At 48.3% G+C, this 22,534-nt stretch overlaps 1 protein-coding gene across 2 annotated transcripts; it reads left to right on the forward strand.

The window, feature by feature from the left end:
• Positions 1-2,878: 2,878 nt before the first annotated feature.
• AARSD1 (alanyl-tRNA synthetase domain containing 1) lies at positions 2,879-16,396 on the forward strand. 2 transcript variants are annotated; one of them, XM_044389223.3, is made up of 13 exons: positions 2,912-3,020; positions 3,154-3,285; positions 5,447-5,606; positions 6,943-7,000; positions 7,410-7,566; positions 7,662-7,778; positions 8,001-8,131; positions 8,519-8,585; positions 8,766-8,857; positions 9,335-9,389; positions 10,426-10,520; positions 13,865-13,992; positions 15,720-16,396. In XM_044389223.3, the coding sequence occupies exons 1-12, from the start codon at positions 2,982-2,984 to the stop codon at positions 13,959-13,961; spliced, it is 1,200 nt and encodes a 399-aa protein (XP_044245158.2). In that variant the 5' UTR covers positions 2,912-2,981; the 3' UTR covers positions 13,962-13,992; positions 15,720-16,396. The 2 variants fall into 2 exon arrangements, with proteins under 2 accessions (XP_026368525.2, XP_044245158.2); XM_026512740.4 differs by lacking the exons at positions 13,865-13,992; positions 15,720-16,396 and adding an exon at positions 12,201-13,301 and having other exon boundaries at positions 2,879-3,020.
• The last annotated feature ends 6,138 nt before the right edge of the window (positions 16,397-22,534 follow it).

Below are 22,534 nucleotides of genomic sequence, written 5' to 3' on the forward strand. Positions count from 1 at the left end.
TATTACTCAGCCATCAAAAATGAAATCTTGCCATTTGCAACGATGTGGATGGAACTAAAGGGTATTATGCTGAGTGAAGTAACTCAATCAGAGAAAGACAATTATCATATAATCCCACTGATATGTGGAATTTAAGAAACAAGGCAGAAGATCATTGGGGAAGACAGGAAAAAAATGAAACAAGATGAAACCAGAGAGGGAGACAAACCATAAGAGACTCTTAATCATAGGAAACAAACTGAGGGTTGCTGGAGGGGGGGGGGATGGGGTAACTAGATGATGGACATTGGGGAGGGTATGTGTTGTAATGAGCACCTGGGTATTATATAAGACTGATGAATCACAGTCCTGTACCCCTGAAAGAGATAATACATTATATGTTAATTAAATTTAAATAAATTTAAAAAAGTTTATAAGAGACAAGAACATTATATACTGATAAAAGTTTCAAGAACAATAATGAACATATACACACCTAATAACAGAGCTCCCAAATATAAAAAAAATAGTATGAAAGGGTATATAATATATTTATTAAATAATTTTTTAGAAGATTTTATTTGAAAGAGCGAGTGAACTCGCACGAGTGGAGGGAAGGGGCAGAGGGAGAGGGAGAGGCAGACTTGCTGCTGAGCAGGGAGCCTGACATGGGCTTCAATCCCAGGACCTCAAGATCATGACCCAAGCAGAAGGCCAACCGGCTGAACCACCCAGGTGTCCCAAAGGGCATAAAATTTAGAGTAAAATTTATACTCCCTCAATAAGGGTAACCACTGTTAACAGTTTCTCTGATAAATTTCTTTTTTTATTTAAACAAATTTTTAAAAGATTTTATTTATTGAGAGAGAGAGAAAGCACAAGCAGGAGCAGAGGGAGGCGCAGAGGGAGAGGGAGAAGCAGCCTCCCCACTGAGCAGGGAGACAGATATGGGGCTGGATCCCAGGACCCCCGGATAATGACCTGAACCGAAGGCAGACACTTAACTGACTGAGCCACTCAGGCGCCCCTCTCTGACAAATTTCTATGACTATATATGTATATATGCTGTACATGTTATACATTCCGTTAATACCTATAGCTTATATAATTATATTGTATTATATAGTTATCTGATATGTAAAACAATATATAATAATATGAAACAAACATCTATGGTTTTGTAGATTACTTATATATAATATATATTATAATTTAGTAGACATACAAGCCAATGCAGTGTGTGAACATAAGTGGAATCATACTATGTACTTCTTGAGCTCTGCTTTTTTTTACTTAATATATATTGGGGCTCTTTCCAAATTAGTATATACAGACCTAATCTTTTTCATGGCTACATGGTATTCAATTGAATATATTTTCCATAATTTAACTGATTCCTTATTGAGGGACATTTAGGTGGTTGTTGGTCCTTTTTAATTTTCAAACAATTCTGCAATGAACATTTAAAAATGTGTTATCTTTTAAAAAAATGAAATAAAATAAAAATGTGTTATCTTTACATATTTGGCAAGAATATCTGTAAGGTAGATTTCTAGAAGTGGAATTGCCAGGTCAAAGAGTAGATACATTGAAACATTTTAATAGATGTTGCCAAGTTGCTCTTAGATTGAAATTGGACAGCTTCCTGCTCCCACCAACAGAGTGCCCTAGTCTCCAAAACCTTTTAGATATTTGTGAAGGTAAAAAATTGTACCTGATTTAATTTACTTTTAATTATAAGATTGTTGAGTGTTTATTAGTGATTGGTAGTTCTTCTAGGGTGCTCTGTCTATATCTTCTGCCCATTGTGCTGTTGACATTCGTTCTTAAAAAAAAAAAACCTGATAATACAAAGCTGTATTTGTATCATGCTTTACAATTTACTAAGTCTTTATATATTATCTCATTAAAAATTTTTGAACCTCATATCAGTCTTATAATTGGGCCTTTTCTTCATAGGTGATTGAACAGGTTACAATAAGTGGCAGAGTTGGGACATGAACTTGTATAGCATATGTCCCTCCTCTTATCCACGATTCTGAAAACCAAAAAGTTCTGAAAACCCACTTAGAAAAAAAACTGACAGCAAAACTCGTTTGGCAGCAAAACCTAACCTAAAATGATGTGGAGCTATTTACAGTATTTGTTTATTCCATGTAGTGCATTTATTTCTCAGCATAAACGATGTGTTTGATGACATGATGTTGTCCAGGGTTCCGAGTGGAGCGTGTTACCTAGCAGATGGGGTATGCTCTGCATTACTGCCGAAAATTTGAAAAGTCCTACATTTTGAAACACCTGGAGTCTTCAAACTTCATTATTAGCTGAGTTAAGAGAGCAGAAAGTTAATTTTAACATCTAATCCGTTTAATGTTTTAAGATACTGATTACAGGTTGTAACTTGTGTTAGCCTTGCTTATCTACACTGTCCAATTAGGTAGCGCTAGTCACCTGCGGTTATTGAGTGCATGTGATAATACTGAGTACTGAGATGTGGCCAGTGCAAGCTGAGAGGTGCTTTAAGTGCAAAATACACACCAGCTTTCGAATATTTTGTGCGGAAAAAAAATCTCACTTATTTTTACAGTCGTTATCACACAATGACATAACGTTCTGGATCTGTTGATTTCAATACAACAGTAGCAGATGGGGCTTGCCCTAATTTCTAATTGGGCAGCGCGGCCGTCTATCCAAATCAGTACCACCCAACCGAGACTGCGCGGGGCTAAATTGAGTGCCTTGACAAGTTCAGGCCGCATGCAGTTTTGTTTTATTTTCTCTTCTGGCCCTTTCCAAAGTCTTTACACAGTTGCTAGGCACCTCGGAATGTCTGCAAATCGCAAATCGCATTTGCAGTAAATTTGTCCAAGCCACACCCCATCCTCTGCCCTCTTGCTTCTGCGCGGAGACGCGCCCGCGGTGAAGATTGTCCCGCGCGCCTCTCCGTCGGCCAGCGGGCGTTCCTGTGTGCGCGGGTCCCCGCGTCCCGGGAGACGGCGGCGATGGCGTTCCGGTGTCAGCGGGACAGCTACGCCCGCGAGGTGCGGCCGGCTGGGCGAGGGCGGATGGGGCGGTGCGGGAGCGGGACGCCGCGCGGAGGGGGTGCCGAGGGAGACTCCGTCCCAGTGGCCTGAGGGCTGGGGTCGGGCTTATTCTCTGTCCCTCTCTGTGCAGTTCACCACCACCGTGGTCTCCTGCAGCCCCGCCGAGCTGCAGACCGAAGGAAGCAATGGCAAGAAGGAAGTGCTGAGCGGCTTCCATGTGGTGCTGGAAGACACGCTGCTTTTCCCCGAGGGCGGGGGACAGGTACCAGGCCCGCGCCTCACCCCGATCCCCTTCCAGGAAGCCCTTCATTCCTTCCTGCTCAGGTGGAAAATGCCCTCGTGCCCCTCTGCCCTGGCCGTGATGAGTGCAGATGGCAGTTAGTTCAATCCGGGTTATTTGTTTACCCAACAGATATTTATCGGGCCATAGCATATGCTGGGTACTTATTCCAGGGGCTAAGGATAAGGGGTGAAGAAGGCAGCATCTTTACTTACGTAGGGTACTTATCCGAGAAGACAGACAAAATGGTGAACAGATAAAATAGAAGGCCCGGTATGGTAAACACTATAAAGAAAATTAAAGCTTGAGGGAAAGACAGTGGTGGGATGTTCTCCTAGGTAGGGAGCACGTTATTTCGGTAGAGACCGAAGTGAAGTGAGGGGGTAAGCCATTGCAATTACCTAATGGTGCTGGTGGGGATGGGGAATATTCCAGGCAAGGAGAACAGCAAGTGCGAAGGAATTAGGCGTTAGCTTAGGGTGTTTGCCAGGGCCTGGAAAAGATTTCCTTGAAGGAGCACAGCAGAAGACAGATTTATTGGTGCTGTGTTGGGTAGGAGCACGGTCCAGTGTGAACACGGGAAAGGAGGGTAATAGCAGCAAAAAGGTGAGCATTATGGGAGAGGCTCTTCTAGCAGGGATAATAGCACAAAGAAAGGCAGGGAAGCCAAAGGAATCTGTCATGTCTAGTTAACTGCAAATAGTCCGATGTAGTTGGAGCCTGTGGTGTGTGTTGATGGCAGGCTGGAGATGATGACCTTGGAAAGGCAAATTGGGGCCAGTTCAGAGGAACTTGAAGGATGTGTTAAGGTGTGTGGACTTCATTCAAGAAGCTGTGGTGAGGGGCGCCTGGGTGGCACAGTCTGTTAAGTGTCGACTCTTGGTTTTGGCTCAGGTCGTTATCTCAGGGTGGTGGGATCGAGCCCCGAGTGGGGCTCTGTGCTCAGCACAGAGTCTGCTTGAGATCTCTCTCCCTCTGCCCCTCCTACTCCTGCTCGCTCTCTCTCTCAAAAAAATAAATCTTAAAAAAAAGAAGCAGCTCTGGTGAGCCGTGGAGGTACTTAGGCAAAGAAGTGACACAAAAGAACATGTTTAGTAAACTTAGAAAGTTCCGATTTCATATCCATGTCATCATTATTACAGGGATTTTCTGCTGAAGGAAGACCTGTGACCTCAGGCAACTATAGGACTCACTTCATATATCGTTTCTTTCAGGAAGTCTTCCCTGATTCCCTGAGACTATCAGGTCTCTTTCGTCTGAGCTCCTCGAGAGCAGTGTACTTTTTTACATTGTGGCGTGTTGTAGTTCATATTGCAATGACCTGTGTGTGTGTCGTGTTCTTTTCCGGACTCTTAATTTCCGTGGGGGGTCTTGTCTGGTTTACATTGTATTCTTGGTCGCAGTGTCTTGTAAGCAGTTGGCACTAGATATTTTTTAATTATTTTATTTTATTTAATTAATTTATTTTTTAAGGATTTTATTTATGTTATTTGACAGAGAGAGAGAGGGGGAGAGAGCACGCACGCGCCAGCAAGGAGAGCAGCAGGCAGAGGGAGAGGGAGAAGCAGGCTTCCCTAGGAGTAGGGAGCCCAATGTGGGGCTTGGTCTCAGGACCCTGGGATTATGACCCGAGCTGAAGGCAGCCGCTTAACCAACTGAGCCACCCAGGCGCCCCTAGATATCTTTTTTAAGTGAATGAATGTTTTTGTTTTTTTAAAGTAATCTCTATACCCCACGTGGGGCTCAAATTCATGACCCCAAGATCAAGAGTCACATGCTCCACCGACTGAGCCAGCCAGGCATTCCTAAAATGAGTGAATGTTTTTGAATCTAATGCCAGTAGTAGTGCGGAGGATGGAGTGGAAGGAGGGAGCGAGGAAGATTCAAACCATTTTAGAAACTATTGAAAAATAAGAATCTAAATTAAGGCAGTGAGAGTGACGATTAAGGTTTTTCGGGTTTTACTAAAATCTTCGTTGCTGTAGTTACAATTTTTGTTTCAATTCTGTTATTTTGTTCTGAAGAACAATATATATGGGTGTCTGGGTGTGTTTCTCACACACTTTCTCTAGCGGGTCTTTGTATCTAGGAGTTAAGGTGAGCTCTGCCTCCCTCCACTGATTAGCTTTGCTTCTTTCCCCAGCCTGATGACCATGGTACAATCAATGACATCTCTGTGCTGCGGGTGACCCGCCGGGGGGCCCAAGCTGATCATTTCACACAGACACCCCTGGCCCCTGGGACCGAGGTCCAGGTCCGGGTGGACTGGGAGCGGAGGTTTGACCACATGCAGCAGCATTCGGGTAGGTGGGGTGGCGTGGGGGCCCTGCAGGAGGGGCGGTTGCCATGCATGGGGAATGCCGTGATGATTGAGATGTGGTTTGGGTTGTCTAGGAGGTAACCTTGTGTAAAGGACGGACTTTCAGAATGAGCTCCAATTCAGGCTAGATATGATAAGTGGTATAAAAACAACATGAACAGGGGCGTCTGGGTGGCTTAGTTGGTTAAGCGACTGCCTTCAGCTCAGGTCGTGATCTCAAGGTCCTGGGATCGAGCCCCCGTATCGGGCTCCCTGCTTAGCAGGGAGTGTGCTTCTCCCTCTCCCGCTCTCCCTGCTTTTTCTCTCTTTGTGTCAAATAAATAAATAAAAATCTTAAAAAAAAGAACAACCAATGTAAACAAAGTAAAAGTATTAGAATAACTGCTGGGTTTGAGTATTACCAACTTCCCACTTGTTACCCGGATATCTCCTGGGCTTCTTGAATTCAGCATGTCCAAAATGGACTTAAAAAGGCATCTCTTCCCCCAGACTTGATCTTCCATTAGCATCCACCTGGTTGCTTGAATCCTGAAAGTCAGTGCAGACACCTGTTTGGGGATAGCCAGCCACAGAGTCCTGTCAGTTTATCTTCTAAAGCTAGCTCTTCACTTCCTTCCACTGTCAATGCAGTCATCCTGCACCTCTGAAATAGGTCATTTGTAAAATGGCATCATGAGCTTCTTGTAGAGTTCTCATGAGGATTTTCTTTTTTCTTTTCTTTTCTTTTCTTTTCCTTTCTTTTCTTTTCTTTCTTTTTTTTTTAAAGATTTTTATTTATTTATTTGTCAGAGACTGACAAGCAGGGGGAGCTGCAGGCAGAGGGAGAAGCGGGCTCCCCTCTGAGCAGGGAGCCTGATGCGGGGCTCGATCCTAGGACCCTGGGATCATGACCTGAGCAAAGGCAGATGCTTAACCGACTGAGCCACCCAGGCGCCCCCTCATGAGGGTTTTACTTACTTACTTACTTACTTATTTATGTATGTATGTATTATTTTAGAGAGCAGGCATGAGTGTGCGGGGTGGGAAGGGGCAGAGGGAGAGAAAGAATCTTAAGCAGACTCCATGCACAGTGGAGCCTAGCGTGGGGCTCGATCCCATGACCCCGGGATCATGACCTGAGCGGAAATCAAGAGTCAGATGCTTAACTGACTGAACCAGGCAGGCGCCCCCTCATGAGGATTTTCAATAAAATATCTGTCAAGAGTATGAAACCAGTGCCCGTCAGGTCTTCAACAGGGAGAGTGTCTGCGATGATAGCGTGGGAATCTGAGGCTGGCTGCGCTGCTCACAATTCCCTGTGTCTTGTTCTCTCTGCTCAGGGCAGCATCTCATCACAGCAGTTGCTGACCATCTGTTTGGGTTGAAGACCACATCATGGTGAGCAGGGGGCATAAGACTAACCGTAGGTCGCAGGTCCCCAACTACCCCAACGGGTAAGCGAGTGGCAGGGAGAAAAGAAAGGGTAGTGTTCAAAATCTGCCGTGTTCTCCTGTTCCCGTTCGGATAGGGTGGTGGGTGACCTTGTGTGTCTCAGGGGACACATGAGGATGGGAGAAGGAAAAAGCATGGAGTTTGGAGCCCAGAGACCCAGGGGGTGAATTCTGGCTACGTGATCTTGCTCATGTTCCTTCTGAGCCCTCACCTGTGAAAAGGAAATGACAGTCTCTACCCTGAAGGATTCTCATGAGCATTAAGTAAGATACTTTATACGAACCTTCTCTGTAAAGCTTCTTATGTCACCGTGGTCATCGTCAGCATCCAGTGACCACTCCGCTTCTTCTGGCAGGGAGTTAGGGCGAGTCCGGAGTGTGATCGAACTGGACAGCCCCTCCGTGACTGTAGAGCAGGTGGCCGCCATCGAGCAGAGCGTCAATGAAAAAATCAGGGCCCGGCTGCCTGTGAACGTGCGAGAGCTGAGCCTGGATGACCCGGAGGTGGAGCAGGTGAGGGAGAGCCAGTAGGGTAGCGTCCAAGGAATGGCGCTCCGAGAGCCCCTCCTCAGCAGTCAGATGGCCCTTCTCCCTCTGTCGCCTTCCAGGTGAGGGGCCGGGGTTTGCCGGACGATCACGCGGGGCCCGTTCGAGTCGTTACCATCGAGAGCGTTGATGCCAACATGTGCTGTGGGACCCATGTGAGCAATCTCAGTGACCTTCAGGTAGGCGAGGAAGGGCTCCCGAGCGGCTAGGGGGGAGAGCGTTGGGGAAGCGGGGGTCATGACCAGCTGGGAGTGATCGAGGGGGACAGTGGAGGCGGCCTCGGTGAAGTCACCCCTCTCTTGCTTCCCAGCTAGGGGGCAGGTCTAGGGAGCTCCTACCCTCAGGTCTTGCCACCACTGTAGTTCGTGTGTGTGTATGTGTTCCCCCCTTGCCGCATGTAGGTCATTAAAATTCTGGGCGTTGAGAAGGGGAAAAAGAACAAGACCAACCTGGCATTTCTGGCTGGGAACCGGGTGCTGAAGTGGATGGAGAGGAGCCATGGAACTGAAAAAGCACTGACCGCGCTGCTGAAGTACGCCCCCTGCCCCCTCCCTCTCCCCCCCCCCGCCCCCTGCCCCCTTCCCCTCCCCCTGTCTCCAGCTCCCCCCCCCGCCCCCCCGTGTCTGAGGTCCTGGGTGCCCCAAGCTCAGCTCTCCTATCGGTCTACCGGTCGGGGAGACCGTAATCTCTAATCTCGGTGGGGTGAGAAGCAATCATAAATGATCAAGCGCTTTGGACAATATGTCAGACCCATGCGAAATGGCTCGTTCTTTTATATCTTCTTCCTCAGTTGCTTAGGAATGTCCCCGGGTCCCCATCTGGAGGGAGTGCACTGTCCAGAAGGGCCTCATGGATTTACACCCCGCACCACAAGCCGTTTGGGAAGCTGGGCGGGTGACCACACGCCTTTCCCTTGCAGGTGTGGAGCGGAGGAGCACGTGGAAGCCGTGAAGAAGCTACAGAACTCTGCCAAGCTCTTGCAGAAGGTGACTTACTCCGCAGAGGACGGAGAGGGCAGCCCTGGAGTAGGCTCCCCAGACCCAACCCCTCCGCCCAGCCGGCTGTGTAGTTCGTCAGAGCGGGGAGGGAAGGGAGAGAGAAGTGGCGGGAGGATGGCGACTCACGTGTTACTCCTCCTGTCCGCTGAGTGATGGCATCCGTTTCAGAACAACCTGAATCTGCTCAGAGACCTGGCCGTGCACGTGGCCCACAGCCTCCGCAACAGCCCGGACTGGGGAGGTGTGGTCACATTACATAGGTGAGAGACAAGGTGTGGGAGCGTTGGGCTTGGGGTTCAGCCTGTCCCCTGTGTGCAGTGCGTCGTCGGAGGCGGGTTGCTCACTGGTTCCTCCAGGCCGAGCAGACCCTAGGAGATGTGTTACCTTCCAGTACACCTTTATGCACCAGACTTCCTGGGTTCGATAAGAGCATCTTCCCAGCAGCGCTGTGACTGTAACTGTCATCACCAGCTTCCCTCACCCCCTTCACCACCTACCAGATCTGTCCTTACCTGGGTGATCTTGTTCGAGAGAGGCTCACACGAATGCAAAGCAGGCTGTAAACTGCTGGGAAGGCCTCGTTGCTGGCGCTCAGCCGTGCCGTCTGTCTTTGCTAAGGGAGTTTGGGACTCCACACAGACAGCAGCAAGGCCAGCCTTGTGAGGAGGAGGGCGGCTTCCTGCCGTTTCCCAGCTCCCTCTCCAAGCTGGGTCTCACATCTGTGTCCTCTGTTGTAGGAAGGAGGGTGATTCTGAGTTCATGAATATCATTGCCAATGAGATCGGGTCCGAGGTAAGAGGAGCGTGAGATTCTCTGTCCGCCCTGGGTGGAGACCTAAGTGAGGGGCATCAGTTTAGCTGAGGTCCCTTCACATGAACACATGAGGAGCAGGAAATAGAAGTTCATTCAGTACTGTTTGGTTGGTTGGTTGGTGTTTTTAGCACTAGCTACAAGCCAAGCTCTGTTTCAGGTGCTGAGTTAGAGCTCTGATATTGACCTTTCTGGGGATGTGACAGTTACCAGCTTCTGAGTTCCCCTTATCAGAGCTGGAACTCATCCAAGCCACGCAGATTTACGTGTGCCAGAGGCCTGGTTTAGAAGTGATGGGGCTGGCTAGGCCCTTTGAGGGCCATCCTTCCATTTTCCTTTGCCTCTGGCTTCAAGTGCCCCTGCCCATCCTGACAGTCTGCAGCTTCGTGATTTCCCAGTCTCTCTTTTGCATTTACTCCAAAAAATACTTTTTGGGGTCCCTGCTCCAGGCCAAGCAGTGTGTATGTCTCCTTTCCTAATTCTGTATAGAGCGTACTGATTCTCAAGGAACTCACAGCGGAGTCTGGGAGACAAACGTGTATGTCGACATTTCTAATTGAGGGGAGGAACATGTCACCTGGAAGAGTGGGGAGGCCCCCGGGCAGGGGGCTGGAGGACTGCTTAGTGGTCATCAGACAAAGGAGCAAAGGCCACCGGGCAGAGGGAAACGGAGCTTTAGGCAGCGGCAGGTGCAGGGTGCGTGGGGGAAGGCGGCAGCCAGGCTACAAAGGCGGGTGGGAGTCAGATCACAAAAGGCATTTAGCACCTGGCCATGGTCAGCAGCCTTTTTTCCCCCTCTGCCTCCTTGATGTTTAATCTCAGTTCCCGTAGTCATTCTCAAAAAGTTTCTGGGCCCTGGCGGGCTGGGGTGTGGGGCTGCGTTGTCACTCATCAGGAACATCACTCATGGTTTAGGGGCAAGAAGTCTAATCTTGGAGACTGAGGAGAGGGCAGGGTTTAGGGGGATTGACCCCACTTTCTTAAGTATCAGGGCTTATCTCCTTCTCTTACCTCCTAGGAGACCCTCCTGTTCTTAACTGTGGGCGATGAGAAAGGTGCCGGGCTCTTCTTACTGGCAGGGCCGGCTGAGGCCGTGGAGACCCTGGGCCCCAGGTAATCTTCTGTGGACTGCCTGCACTGACTTGTGACTCTAGCCCTTGACCGGGGAAAAGGGCCACCACCTCTGTGATCTCATTTTGGGTCACATCACAGGCATGTGAGGTGGGCCAAGCGGGAATGAGTACCACCACCATCATTCCTAATTTTGCAAATAAGGGACAGCACGTGTCCTGTGCCTGAGATCTCGCAAGTACGGTGGCGGAACTAAGACTCAGACCTGGGTCTTTTGTGCTCCGCATCTCCTGTGCTTTCTGTTTTTTTTCTTTTAGAAACCGAGGTACGTAAGTGCTGCGTGAACTCAGGTGCCGGGTCGTCCCTAGGCGGGTGCAGCAGGTGCTTCGGGCATCTGAAAAAAAATTAGGATTTTAAGACTAAGCATAAAAATAGGCATAGATATCGTTGTTATGGAAAAATTAGAACTTTGTTGAATTTCTTTACCCTCATGTTATCGTTGATGTTTTCTTACCTTAAATTAGGTACGGAGGTTGTTTAGGGTTTTCAGAGTCCCACTTGGCTCTGATGAATATATGTTCAAAGGAAAACATAGGGGGCCTGGGTGGCTCAGTCGTTAAGCATCTGCCTTCGGCTCAGGTCATGATCCCAGAGTCCTGGGATCAAGCCCCACATCAGGCTCCTCTGCTGGGAGCCTGCTTCTTCCTCTCCCACTTCCCCTGCTTGTGTTCCCTCTCTCGCTGGCTGTCTCTCTCTCTCTCTGTCAAATAAATAAATAAAATCTTAAAGAAAAAAAAAAGAAAACATAAGAATTTGTTTATTTTTAAAAATATTTTATTTGAGAGAGAAGGAGCAGACGAGCAAGGGGAGGAGCAGAGGGAGGAGGAGGACAGTCCCTCCTGAGCAGGGAGCCCGACGCTGGGCTCGATCCCAGGACCCTGGGATCATGACCTGAGCCAAAGGCAGATGCTTAACCAACTGGGATCATGACCTGAGCCGAAGGCAGATGCTTAACCGACGGAGCCCCCCAGGAGCCCCAGGGAAACAGGAATGGAAAGCACAGCTCCCTGACAGGCAGCCAGCTGTGGCCTATAGAATGGTTTGGTCTGTGTAGTATTTTAAATTTTCAAAATCATTGTTACATTTTAAAAGTGGATTTGTACATAAAAATACAGAGTTCTAGCTTTTCTCAAGAAAGGAAAAGAAGGTCCGCTCTGGCGACACTGGGCCCGCATTCCCACATGGCAGTAGCTGCAAGGAAAGGGCTGGTGGCGCCCTCTTCAGGCAGGCCAGGCTCATCGCGCTGCCGCCGTCCCCGCTTCTCACCCGCAGCTTGCTGCACTGCTGCTTCCCACAGGCATTTGTGTCCACAGCCCCTTACCTCTCGTGGACACGCTCCCTGGAGGTTTCCATAATTTATCTAGCCCCCCCATTTCTAGATACTTCCATTGTGTCCAGTTATTCACGCTTTTTTTTTTTTTTTTTAATGCCTGGAACAACACATACTAGTTCATTTTTTGTTCCCCTAGTTACTGACTCTTACACTAAACATGTACTCTGTATCTGTGCACATGTGCCGGTATTTTGAAGAAGGATTTCTAGAAGCCGACTCCTCTTCCTTTCCCTCCCCTCAGCCCTGGGGGAAAGAGTCAGGGCTGCCTTTGGTTTTTCTGTGGCTTTTCCCTCGGAGACGTCCTCCCCGACTGTGTCTCTGCTCCCCAGGGTGGCTGAGGTTCTGGAGGGCAAAGGAGCTGGGAAGAAAGGCCGCTTCCAGGGCAAGGCCACCAGGATGAGCCGGCGGGCAGAGGTGCGGGCGCTCCTGCAGGACTACATCAGCACTCAGAGCGCCGAGGAGTGAGGACGCGGTCCGGGGCTCCGGCCCTGGAGAACGGGCCTCCCGTGACCACAGAAAGAGTCTCTTGGACAATAAAATAGTTTGACTTGAAATGGTCGTGGTGGCACATGCATATGACTGATTTGTACAGTATTCTCCGGGGTGTGTATGCGATGAGTATCTGTTGGGGAATAAACAGCTTTCTCATTTGGCCCCTGTTAGAGTAACCTGCACCAGGGAGCTTTACGGTGACAAGTGTCCTAACTTCTCTAAAGCAGTTGCCACCTTTCTGCCTGTGGAAACGTAACTGTCTAAGGGCAGGGCGAGCCAGTCTGGAGGCTCAGCCGAGGGCTTCGATTCATTCAGAGCTCCTTGTTTCCTTGTCCTTATTTTCCTAGTCCTGTATTTTAGAACTAAAAAGCATCAATGACTTTGCAAATAGGTCAAGAGGCCACACAAATAGCGGAGAAGGAGCCTCCATGTCTGTTACCGAGGCAGAGAAGGGCTGGAGAAAGGCGCTGTGGAAGATTGAGCCAAAGAGAGCTGGCGTCAGACCAGCGAGCCTTTCAGAATCATTGTTAGAGCTCCAGAGGGACCTGTAGTGATCAAAGGAAGACAAAATAGTTCTAAATTCGTGTGCATCTAATAACAGCCTCAAAACACATGAAGCAGAAATTGACAGCTGAAAGAAGAAACAAATTCACACTCGATGGAAGATTTAAACCGATCCTTCAGTATCTGATGGTATAAGAGGAAGCGTGACCTCGAGGTTAAGAACATAGATAAGAGGGGCGCCTTGGTGGTGCAGTTGTTAAATGTCTGCCTTTGGCTCAGGGCGTGATCCCGGCGTTCTGGGATCAAGCCCCACATCTGGCTCCCCTGCTGGGAGCCTGCTTCTTCCTCTCCCACTCCCCCTGCTTGTGTTCCCTCTCTCGCTGGCTGTCTCTATCTCTGTCAAATAAATAAATAAAATCTTAAAAAAAAAAAAACATAGATAAGAACATAGACGTTGCAGTTTCATAGACCTGAGTGGAAATCCTGGCTTTGTGCACCCATGGGTGGTAAAACTAGAAAAAAAAAAAAAAAGCAAGGAAATGATTCATTTTAAAAGGGTAGTGTTTTCCTCTAGGGGGAGGGAGTGAAGCAGGATGGAGAAGGGACCCAAGACAGGAGTGGGAGGGGGGGTTCTGGGGTGCTGGGAGTGTTCTGTGTTCTTGAACCAGGCGGAAGTTACATCGTTGTTGGCTTTATAGTTACTCATTACAGTCTGTTTTATTCCATGATGTTCTATTTCACCATTGAAGAATACAAGTGAAAAAAAAAAATCCTGGGTTCTGTCACTTGTTTGCCTTGGGAAAGTGTTTTTGTTTTTTCAACCTTCAGTTTGGTCCCCAGCAAAGTGGCGGTAATGGCAGCACTTAAATTCTCTGCGGTCTGGTGACACACAAGCGATATATTCAACTCTAAGTGGGGGGACCACTTTGTGTGTTCCCTGAGATGACCTAAGAACACTTCATCTTTGCCTAAATGTTCTGTTCCGCTTTACCTGCAGATTGAGTGCTGACTGTAAATACACTGGGCCCCTGGGTCGGTACAGCTCTGGCGGGGAATCCTTTTCCCTCGTGTCAAGAGCCCCTGAGGAGAGCTGACAGGGTCCACTGCAGCTGAGATGGCTCCCTGGTAAGATCAAAAGTCATGAGGCAGTCTCCTTGTCAGGGACAGGAGTCCAGTCTGAGGACCTCAGCAGGGGCCAGGAGGAGGATTAGAGCCCGGCTGCCCGGAGTGGGGGGCAGAAGGACCGAGAATTTGAGTTTCTGAGGCAACATTTAGGCATTAATGCCGCATCAGTAGGCTGCCTGGGGTATGGAAAGTGTCATCAAGAGTTTTGGTTTTTTTTTTTAAGATTTTAAGTACTCTCTACACCCAACGTGGGGCTTGAACTCACAACCCTGAGATCAAGAGCTGCACGGCTCTCCTGACTGAGCCAGCCAGGGGCCCCAAGAGATTTTTAAAATGTAAAGTCTTCCTCCAACCCTGCCCTTGACTCACCCAGTTTCCTCACCAGAGACAACCACTGTTACCAACCTCTTACGTATCCTCTGGCAGTATTTTGTCACTGAGGTGCCTAAATCTTCCCTCTTGAAACAAATGGCAGCACGCTCTTCCGCAACTTGCATTTCTCAGCTAAATGAGTGCTGTGTTTTAGGATCAAACCGTAGTATAAAAGTCATGCAGGACAAAATAGATCCACTGGTGGGAGATGGGGAAGTAACATTTACCTCACAGAAGATTCCTTACTTATGGAAGGACTCAGGCAGGATTCCCTTTGACAGAGACCCGTTTGAATTCATTTTCGTGTGTGTGTGCGTGTGATCTCCCCTTGTCCTCTGTTCCTGCTTCATCAGGGTGTAATGAACGAGCAGTGGACTGGAGGCCACCCTAGCTTGCCACCACTCAGGCGGGTTCTGCTCACAGAGACCTAGAGTAACCGTTTCGTTTATGACCCACACTCAGACTCCTCTAAGGGCTCAAGGGGTGCTCCAGAACCCCAGTCCCAAACCAGGAGGTCTCAGGAAAACCAGGGTGTCCCGTCTCCTGCTGAGACTCCCGGAGCTTCAGTTTCTTGACTTGAGAATAGGGGATGTGAACTCGGCATCCTAAGAAAGAAGGAGCTTTCTGGAATAACTCGATTAGGAAAATACAAGGGTCGGTTGTGTTTTGTGAGGGTCAGAAAACAAAGCAGAATGGGTTTCATCATTTTCTAGAGTAACATTAAATGAGCACAAGCAGAATAAGAGGAATTAGACAAAATGTCATCGTCTTACGTACACACACACACACACACACACACACACACACACACAGATCGTATATTCAGGAACGTTGCTCTAACCCACTTGTATGGCATAGAAATAGTGAGAAGGGACTCCTTCTGCTTAAGTCTTATGACACAGGTGCCCGTGAATTGCTGGGGCGGCAGATGCCGGGCTCGTTCCCAGGTGAGGGTCGCCCGTGTGACTCTATGTGCATAGTAGGTACCGGGTCAGATGTCAGCACGAAAAACAGAAGACATCAGATGAGAGACGGAGATAGACTGAATTCAGGAAGGCACTGTGCCCACATGTCCTGGAGCCCCACCCCACCCTCCGGTCCTGAGTGGAAACTAGGGAGTCAGCCAAGCTATGCTGGAATGCCAGGTCTTTTCCTTAATAAGAACTCACACTCCTGGGCCTCACTGGGAAAACAGATGGCCCAACATACCCTAATGAAAAACCCTCTTGCAGAAAGCTTCTGTGTCTCCCATTCCTTTCCTGAATTAGATCCAAACGGTGACTAAAGTGTCCTCAATGGAGGGCAACCAAGGCTATTCGGGGAAGAGTGATGGAGAAATTTCCTTCTTTTTCCAGGAAGGTCTGCACCTTCTGTGCAGACGACAGCCGACAGAGGGCCAAGCTCTCGACTTGAAGGAAGGAGAGCGGGGCCGGTGTCCAGAGCAAAGAGGCTCCCCCGGGGACAGCCTTCTCTCCCTCGTGTCCTTTCATCGGCGCCCTGCAGAAGTACCCTGCTGTCAAGGCGTGCTGGGAGATAGCCCTGTCCGTCCTCAGACACCAACCTCAAAGCCAAGTTCTTCAGAAATAAGGGAGGAATCAACATTGTCTTCTGGGCAGAGTCCCTCCCTCCTCTTTCATCTCATCGAACTTGTTTTGGTCGTTGTTGACTCGTGCATATAAGAAGCCACCGCAGAGGTCATTTGTCCATCTAGCCCTCAGCCGCTTGTCGAGGGGGTAATGTGTGCTGGCCCCTGTTCTAAGGAGCGGGCCGCACCGGGAAATAACACGGCTGCGGTCCCCATGCTGGCGGCATGCACGGCCACGGAGGAGAAAGACAGGAAGGAGACGAGCAAATAAATGTGAAATTATACACTCCGTCCAGTCACAGAGGAAAAGAACAGGGTGAAGTAAAAGAGGATAATGCAGGGGAGGGGAATGGGGGGGGAGTTGTGGCAGTGATGGGGGTGGCCCCTGACGATCCCCAGCGTCCAGGCCATCTCAAATAAAGCACTGTGCTGAACAGGCAGACGAAACGGGTGTGTTTTGACAGCTCTGCTGGTTTCCCTTCCAAGCAGATGGCCGCTGCTGAGCCCTTTATAGAAATTCTAGAGCCGTGAATCGTCCCCGAGCCCCAGACGGGGACCAGGGGCTAAAAGGGGCTGCTGGATTCATCGATGAGCTGTATGTATTTCGGGAGCCTTTTATCTGGCGGTTACAAGGAGGCCAAAGATAAGACAGACATGAAGCTCATTTTGCTTTTCACCCAAATGAGCCTCCCCCACCACGGCTGACCCCAAGAGGCCACCTTTCTCCCCCTTAGCAGAAGGGAAACCCTGTATCGCACCTAAGGAGAAAGAGGGTGACAAAGAGGGGGTGCCTGGGTGGCTCAGTTGGTTAAGTGTCCGACTCTTAATTTCAGCTGGGGTCATGATCTCAGGGTTGCAAGATGAAGCCCTGAGTTGGCTCCGTGCTGAGTGTGGGGCCTGCTTCAGATTCCCTCTCTATTCTCTCTCCTTCTGCTCTTCCCCTCCCGAATGCGCACGCTCTCTCTCTCTTAAAAAAAAACAAAAAAAAGGTGACAAAGACATCACAGTTGAAGACCTCACCAACACAGGGAAGGCATGCTTCATAAAAAAAAACCTCTGCTGAGGGGCATCTGGGTGGCTCAGTGGGTTGGGCAGGTGCCTTTGGCTCAGGTCATGATCCCAGGGTCTTGGGATCGAGTCCTGAGTTGGGCTCTTTGATCGAGGAGTCTGCTTCTCCCTCTGCCTGCTGCTCCCCCTGCTTGTGCGCTCTCTCTCTGACAAATAAATAAATAAAATCTTTAAAAAAAAGAAAGAAAAGCAGATGTCAGTGCCACCACACACTTTTTATTTTATTATTGTTTGGCACTGTTTACTTATTGATTGGTATTAAACCAGCACTTAACCTAGTTCTTCCAGACACTGTTCGAAGCACTTTACAAATACCGACTCACTCAAGTCTCATAACAACTCTAGGGTATAGATCCTATTGTCAACCCCATTTGACAGATGAGGATATTGAGGCACAGAGAGGTAAGGAGCTTGCCTGAGGTCACTCAGCTAGTAAATGACAGGGCACATTTTTAAACCAGCAGCTTGGCTCCCGGGTCCATCTGCCTGACCGCCGTGCCGTGTGGTCTCTGTCAGCTCATATTCCTTAAAAGACCACACAAATGTATATATATGATGAATATCTTTGTTTATAAACTAGTATCTCTTTCATGGTTAAATAAGTGATTTTAAGATGGGAGCATTTAAGGATCTCAAGGCTGTCTGGTGCCTTTGGCAAGGAAAAAGGATCAATTAAGCAATCTACAAATAGAAGTGAAAGCCTTCCATTATAACATTGTCATGTAGCCTCTAATTTTACCTCTGTTAGGGCACGCACGTACATTATAATGCTGGAACTAAAAAGCTGGGGGCTTCTCCTTTGGGGGGGGGTCCAGAAGATAAGCTCCTCAATCCCTACATTTACTTCTAAGCGCGCTTCTCTCCCTCTCCCTGTTACTCTGGGCTCAATCTCTATGGAGACAGCATTACATGTGCTTCACAAATGACACTAGAAAAGGCGTATTTTTCCTGTGTTGGAGCCTTGGTGTGGGTGAATTGGGGTTTTCCACTCAGCTTGGAAAAGGCTGAACAGCTGTCTTGCTGGAAAAGTTCAGCTGCCCAGTTTTATTTTGCTTTGCCTTTGCTGTCTGTTACCAGCAAGATGAACTCATCCTGAGGTTTCGCATGGAAACTAATTTCGAATTTCTTCTGCTCTTGTAATTTGCCTCTTGCTCAAGATCAGAATCCGTGAGCCACCTTGGTCCCAGCAGCCAGGTACTGTCCTTTGCAATTCAACAGCAGAGGGTGCTGTGGGCCTGTGGTTGCCCAGGCCTCTGCCAGGAAAGGGAAAAAAAAAAAAAAAAAAAGGTAATAAAAGAGCCGCTGCTCGTTCAGCCAGCCTGAAAGAAGGCATCTAATCATCTTGTTCCCTTCTTGCTCTGGACCTTGTCCGTGGATTGTGGGGTCACCAGCTGTTTCCCAAAATGCAAGCAGGGAATCAAGAGATGAGGTGTGGCCTTCTGGAAAGGATTTGTCGTTTGCATTTTTGAGAGGTTTAACCCTTCTCTGGTTAAATAAATGCTTGATATTTTATGCATTTACATCCACCAAGACCAGAGATTTTGAATAGTGCTGGGTCCTAACTTAATTCAGAAAACAGTGTTCATTATTCCCATTTTCCAAGGCTCCCATTGAATTCCTTCATACTGACTCTATGAATGGCTCCAAGACAACTGAGGACTTTTTTTCTTTTTTCATTTCTTTTTAAGCTGAGGCTTGAATGTCACCTCCAGGTTGTCTCTCGATTTTTCTCCGTTTTCCTGAAATTCTGCATCATTTTTTCCCCTCTGTTTGACTTCCTCCAGCCCTTTTATCTCTCGATCATTGATTGAAATCATGGATGGCCCCCATTTCTGGCTATTTCACTTATCCTTTGCTCTAGGCAACTTTGCTTTATAAGAATCTAGATATTCTCCAGCAATAAATCAGTGGGTGATTTTTTTTTTAAAAGATTTTATTTACTTGAGAGAGAGAGAGAACACAAGTGGGAGAAGGGGCAGAGGGAGAGGGAGAAGCAGACTCCCTGCCCAGTGGGGACCCTGAGATCATAACCTGAGTTGAAGTCAGGCGCTTAACCAACCGAGCCACCCAGGTGTCCCCGTGGGTGGTTTGTTTTTATAAAATTCTTCACAATAAGCTTTCACGGCAAGACATGCTGATGAGTTCATAATACAACCGGATGGACACACGTTGAATTTGTTCACTACTTCCTCCAAGCATAGAGAACATCTCAGAAAGCTGGCTTCCACTATTTTTATGCCATTTCACAGCCACTGGGGGGTCGAGGGAGATGGATGCATAGGGAGCTTGAGCAACCTGCGAAGGAAGTGGTGGCCGCAAAGACCGGCCTCTGCGGTGTCAACAGTCACCTGGAATGTAAACTTGACAACCTTCTAGATGTGAACGAAAGAGAGACGCTGGCTGAAGGACTCAGCAAGCTTCCTGCTTCTGCTCCCTTTGTGGAACAAACAAACAACATTTGATTTGATTTGACGTGTCGGAGAAACCCCAGCAAACGAAGAGAAGATTTCCAGAAAGAGGAAAATAAAGCATTATAATACACTGAAACTGACTGAGAACTTCACGTAAAGACATTTCAAGTGACAGCTGCATCGTAAGACGGCGAACATTGAAATCCTCCGAGAGCCGATTAGAAACTTCCAAATGTTCGGGGGCGCCTGGGTGGCACAGCGGTTAAGCGCCTGCCTTCGGCTCAGGGCGTGATCCCGGCGTTCCGGGATCGAGCCCCACATCAGGCTCCTCCGCTGGGAGCCTGCTTCTTCCTCTCCCACTCCCCCTGCTTGTGTTCCCTCTCTCGCTGGCTGTCTCTCTCTCTGTCAAATAAATAAATAAAATCTTAAAAAAAAAAAAAAAAGAAACTTCCAAATGTTCAAGGAAGTCGCAAACTGGGACGCCTGGGTGGCTCAGTTGGTTGAGCAGCTGCCTTCGGCTGGTCATGATCCTGGAGTCGCAGGACCGAGTCCCACATCGGGCTCCCCGCTCAGCAGGGAGGCTGTTTCTCCCTCTGACCCTCCCCCTCTCATGCTCTCTCTCATTCTCTCTCTCAAATTGATAAACAAAATAAAGAAAATTTCAAAAAAAAAAAAGTCACAATCTGAACTAAAGCAAGCTTGAACCCTGAAATGAACTTGAGAACCGACAAAGCAGAAGGACCAGCATTTTCTACACCAGCAAGGCTGTGCTACCTCTAGTCCCGAAATTGAGGGTGTGAGTGGCAGGGCAGCGGGATGGTGGGTGTTCTAATTCTGCATGCAACCATTTTGGATTTTTCTTTCTTTCTCTCTCCTTCCTTCCTTCCTTCCTTCCTTCCTTCCTTCCTTCCTTCCTTCCTTCCGTGTGTGAGAGAGAGTGGGGAGGGGCAGAGGGAGAGAGAAAATCTCAAGCCAGCTCCACACTCAGCAGGAAGCCCGAGGCGCAGCTCCATCTCACGACCCTGAGATCATGTCTTGAGCCAAAATCAAGAGTCCGACTGGGCCACCCAGACACCCCCATCATTCTGGATTTACAATGGTTGCTAACCTCAAACGTTTTCCATGATGTGCTTTGCTTCTTTTACCCTCTGGCTGCTTTTTAAAGGAGAGTTTTATAGGGTATTTTTAGCTGATGTATTCAAATTATTTACCAACTGCTATGGCCTGAGCACTAACCAATTTCAACAAATCTTTACCACGTGCCTACCATGTGCCGGGCACAATTCTAAGTGCTTGGAATATGTCAGGGAACAGGACAATTCCTGTCCTAGTATAGCTTATATTTTAGTGATGCAGACACACAACAAACCATAAATCTGATCAACAAGGGAAAACAAAAGAAAAGCTGGAAGGGGAGGGAAGGAGATTGGGAACACAGAGGATGGCAGGGGGCAGAGAAAAAGGAAGGTAGCAGGGTGGTTTGGCATTTTATTTATTTTTTAAATTTTTAAAAAAGATTTTATTTATTTGACACAGAGAGACACAGCGAGAAAGGGAGCACAAGCAGGGGGAGTAGGAGAGGAAGAGGCAGGCTCCCAGCGGGGCAGGGAGCCCAATGCAGGGCTCGATCCCAGGACCCTGGGCTCATGACCTGAGCCGAAGGCAGGTGCTTAACGACTGAGCCACCCAGGCACCCTGGGTTCGAATTTTAAATAGGGTAGTCATGGGGGGGTGCCTGGGTGACTCAGTAAGTGAAGCCTTCAGCTCTCGATTTGGACTCAGGTCATGATCTCAGGGTCCTGGCATTGAGCCTCAGGTTGGGCTCCGTGCTGAGCCTGCTTGGGATTCTCTCCTTCTGCCTCTGCCCCTCCCCCTAATCTAAGTAAGTAAGTAAGTAAATAAATAAATAAATACATATATTTTTAGAGTTGAACGCAATATTTTTTTTTAAAGATTTTATTTATTTATTCGACAGAGATAGAGACAGCCAGCGAGAGAGGGAACACAAGCAGGGGGAGTGGGAGAGGAAGAAGCAGGCTCATAGCGGAAGAGCCTGATGTGGGGCTCGATCCCAGAACGCCGGGATCACGCCCTGAGCCGAAGGCAGACGCTTAACCGCTGTGCCACCCAGGCGCCCCGAACGCAATATTTTTTAAAAGATTTTATCTATTCATTTGAGAGAGAGAGCACAAGCAGGGGGAGAGGCAGACAGCAGACTCCCCACTGAGCAGGGAGCCCCACGTGGGGCTCGATCCCAGGACCCTGGGATCCCAGGACCCTGGGATCATGACCTGAGCCGAAGGCAGACACTTAACCCACTGAGCCACCCAGGCGGCCCTCATTACAACTCTTAAGGCTGGGGATAAAAAAAAAAGCATTGTGGCCCAACCAGCTCTTCATATTTCTCACATTTTTGTTAACCTTTTGGAGAAACCCTGAGGAATCTCAGACGAAATATTTGCGTGAGGCTCAGCAGCTCTTTCAGCTGTCCGTTGATCCCTTTTTGTTATAGTCCACATGTCTTATTTCAAAATGTTAGCCGGAGTTCTTTCTGGGTGATGAGATTGGAGCGCTTTTCATTTTCATCCTTATGCTTTTCAGTGGTTCGCAGCACTTCTGAAAGGAACCGGTCTTCTTTATCATTCCTTTGCTTTTGCAAATCAGAAACAGCAAGAACTACAATTAAAAAAATTAAATTAAAATATCCCGTGAGAATAAATGTCAGCTTCCCAGAGGACAACTTAGCAAAACAGCAACAGCAAAATCCAAACATTCCCTGAAACTCCCTCAGTCAGGATTTTACTCCAGAAGGAGTCATTGTCTTAAAAGATGTCTGGTTCTCAGGAGGCCTCTGGGAGCAAACAAGGCGCAGAAGGATGTCGGCTCTGGTCAGTGTGTATGTGTGTGTGTGTGTGTGTGTGTGTGTGTGTGTGTGTTGGGGGTTTGAGTTTCCTGATGCTTGTGGAGGGAGGACAGGTTGGTCAACAGCAGCAAGGAGACCAACCGAACAGACACCGCCGTCCACAGAGGGATGGCGTGATGGTGGCCGGTTAGGTGTAGGAGGAATACAAAACAGAAGGAAATGTGACGGCGTCATTGGTGAAGG

Source organism: Ursus arctos, unplaced genomic scaffold, assembly GCF_023065955.2.
Source record: "Ursus arctos isolate Adak ecotype North America unplaced genomic scaffold, UrsArc2.0 scaffold_24, whole genome shotgun sequence".
Classification (NCBI taxonomy): Eukaryota; Metazoa; Chordata; class Mammalia; order Carnivora; family Ursidae; genus Ursus; species Ursus arctos.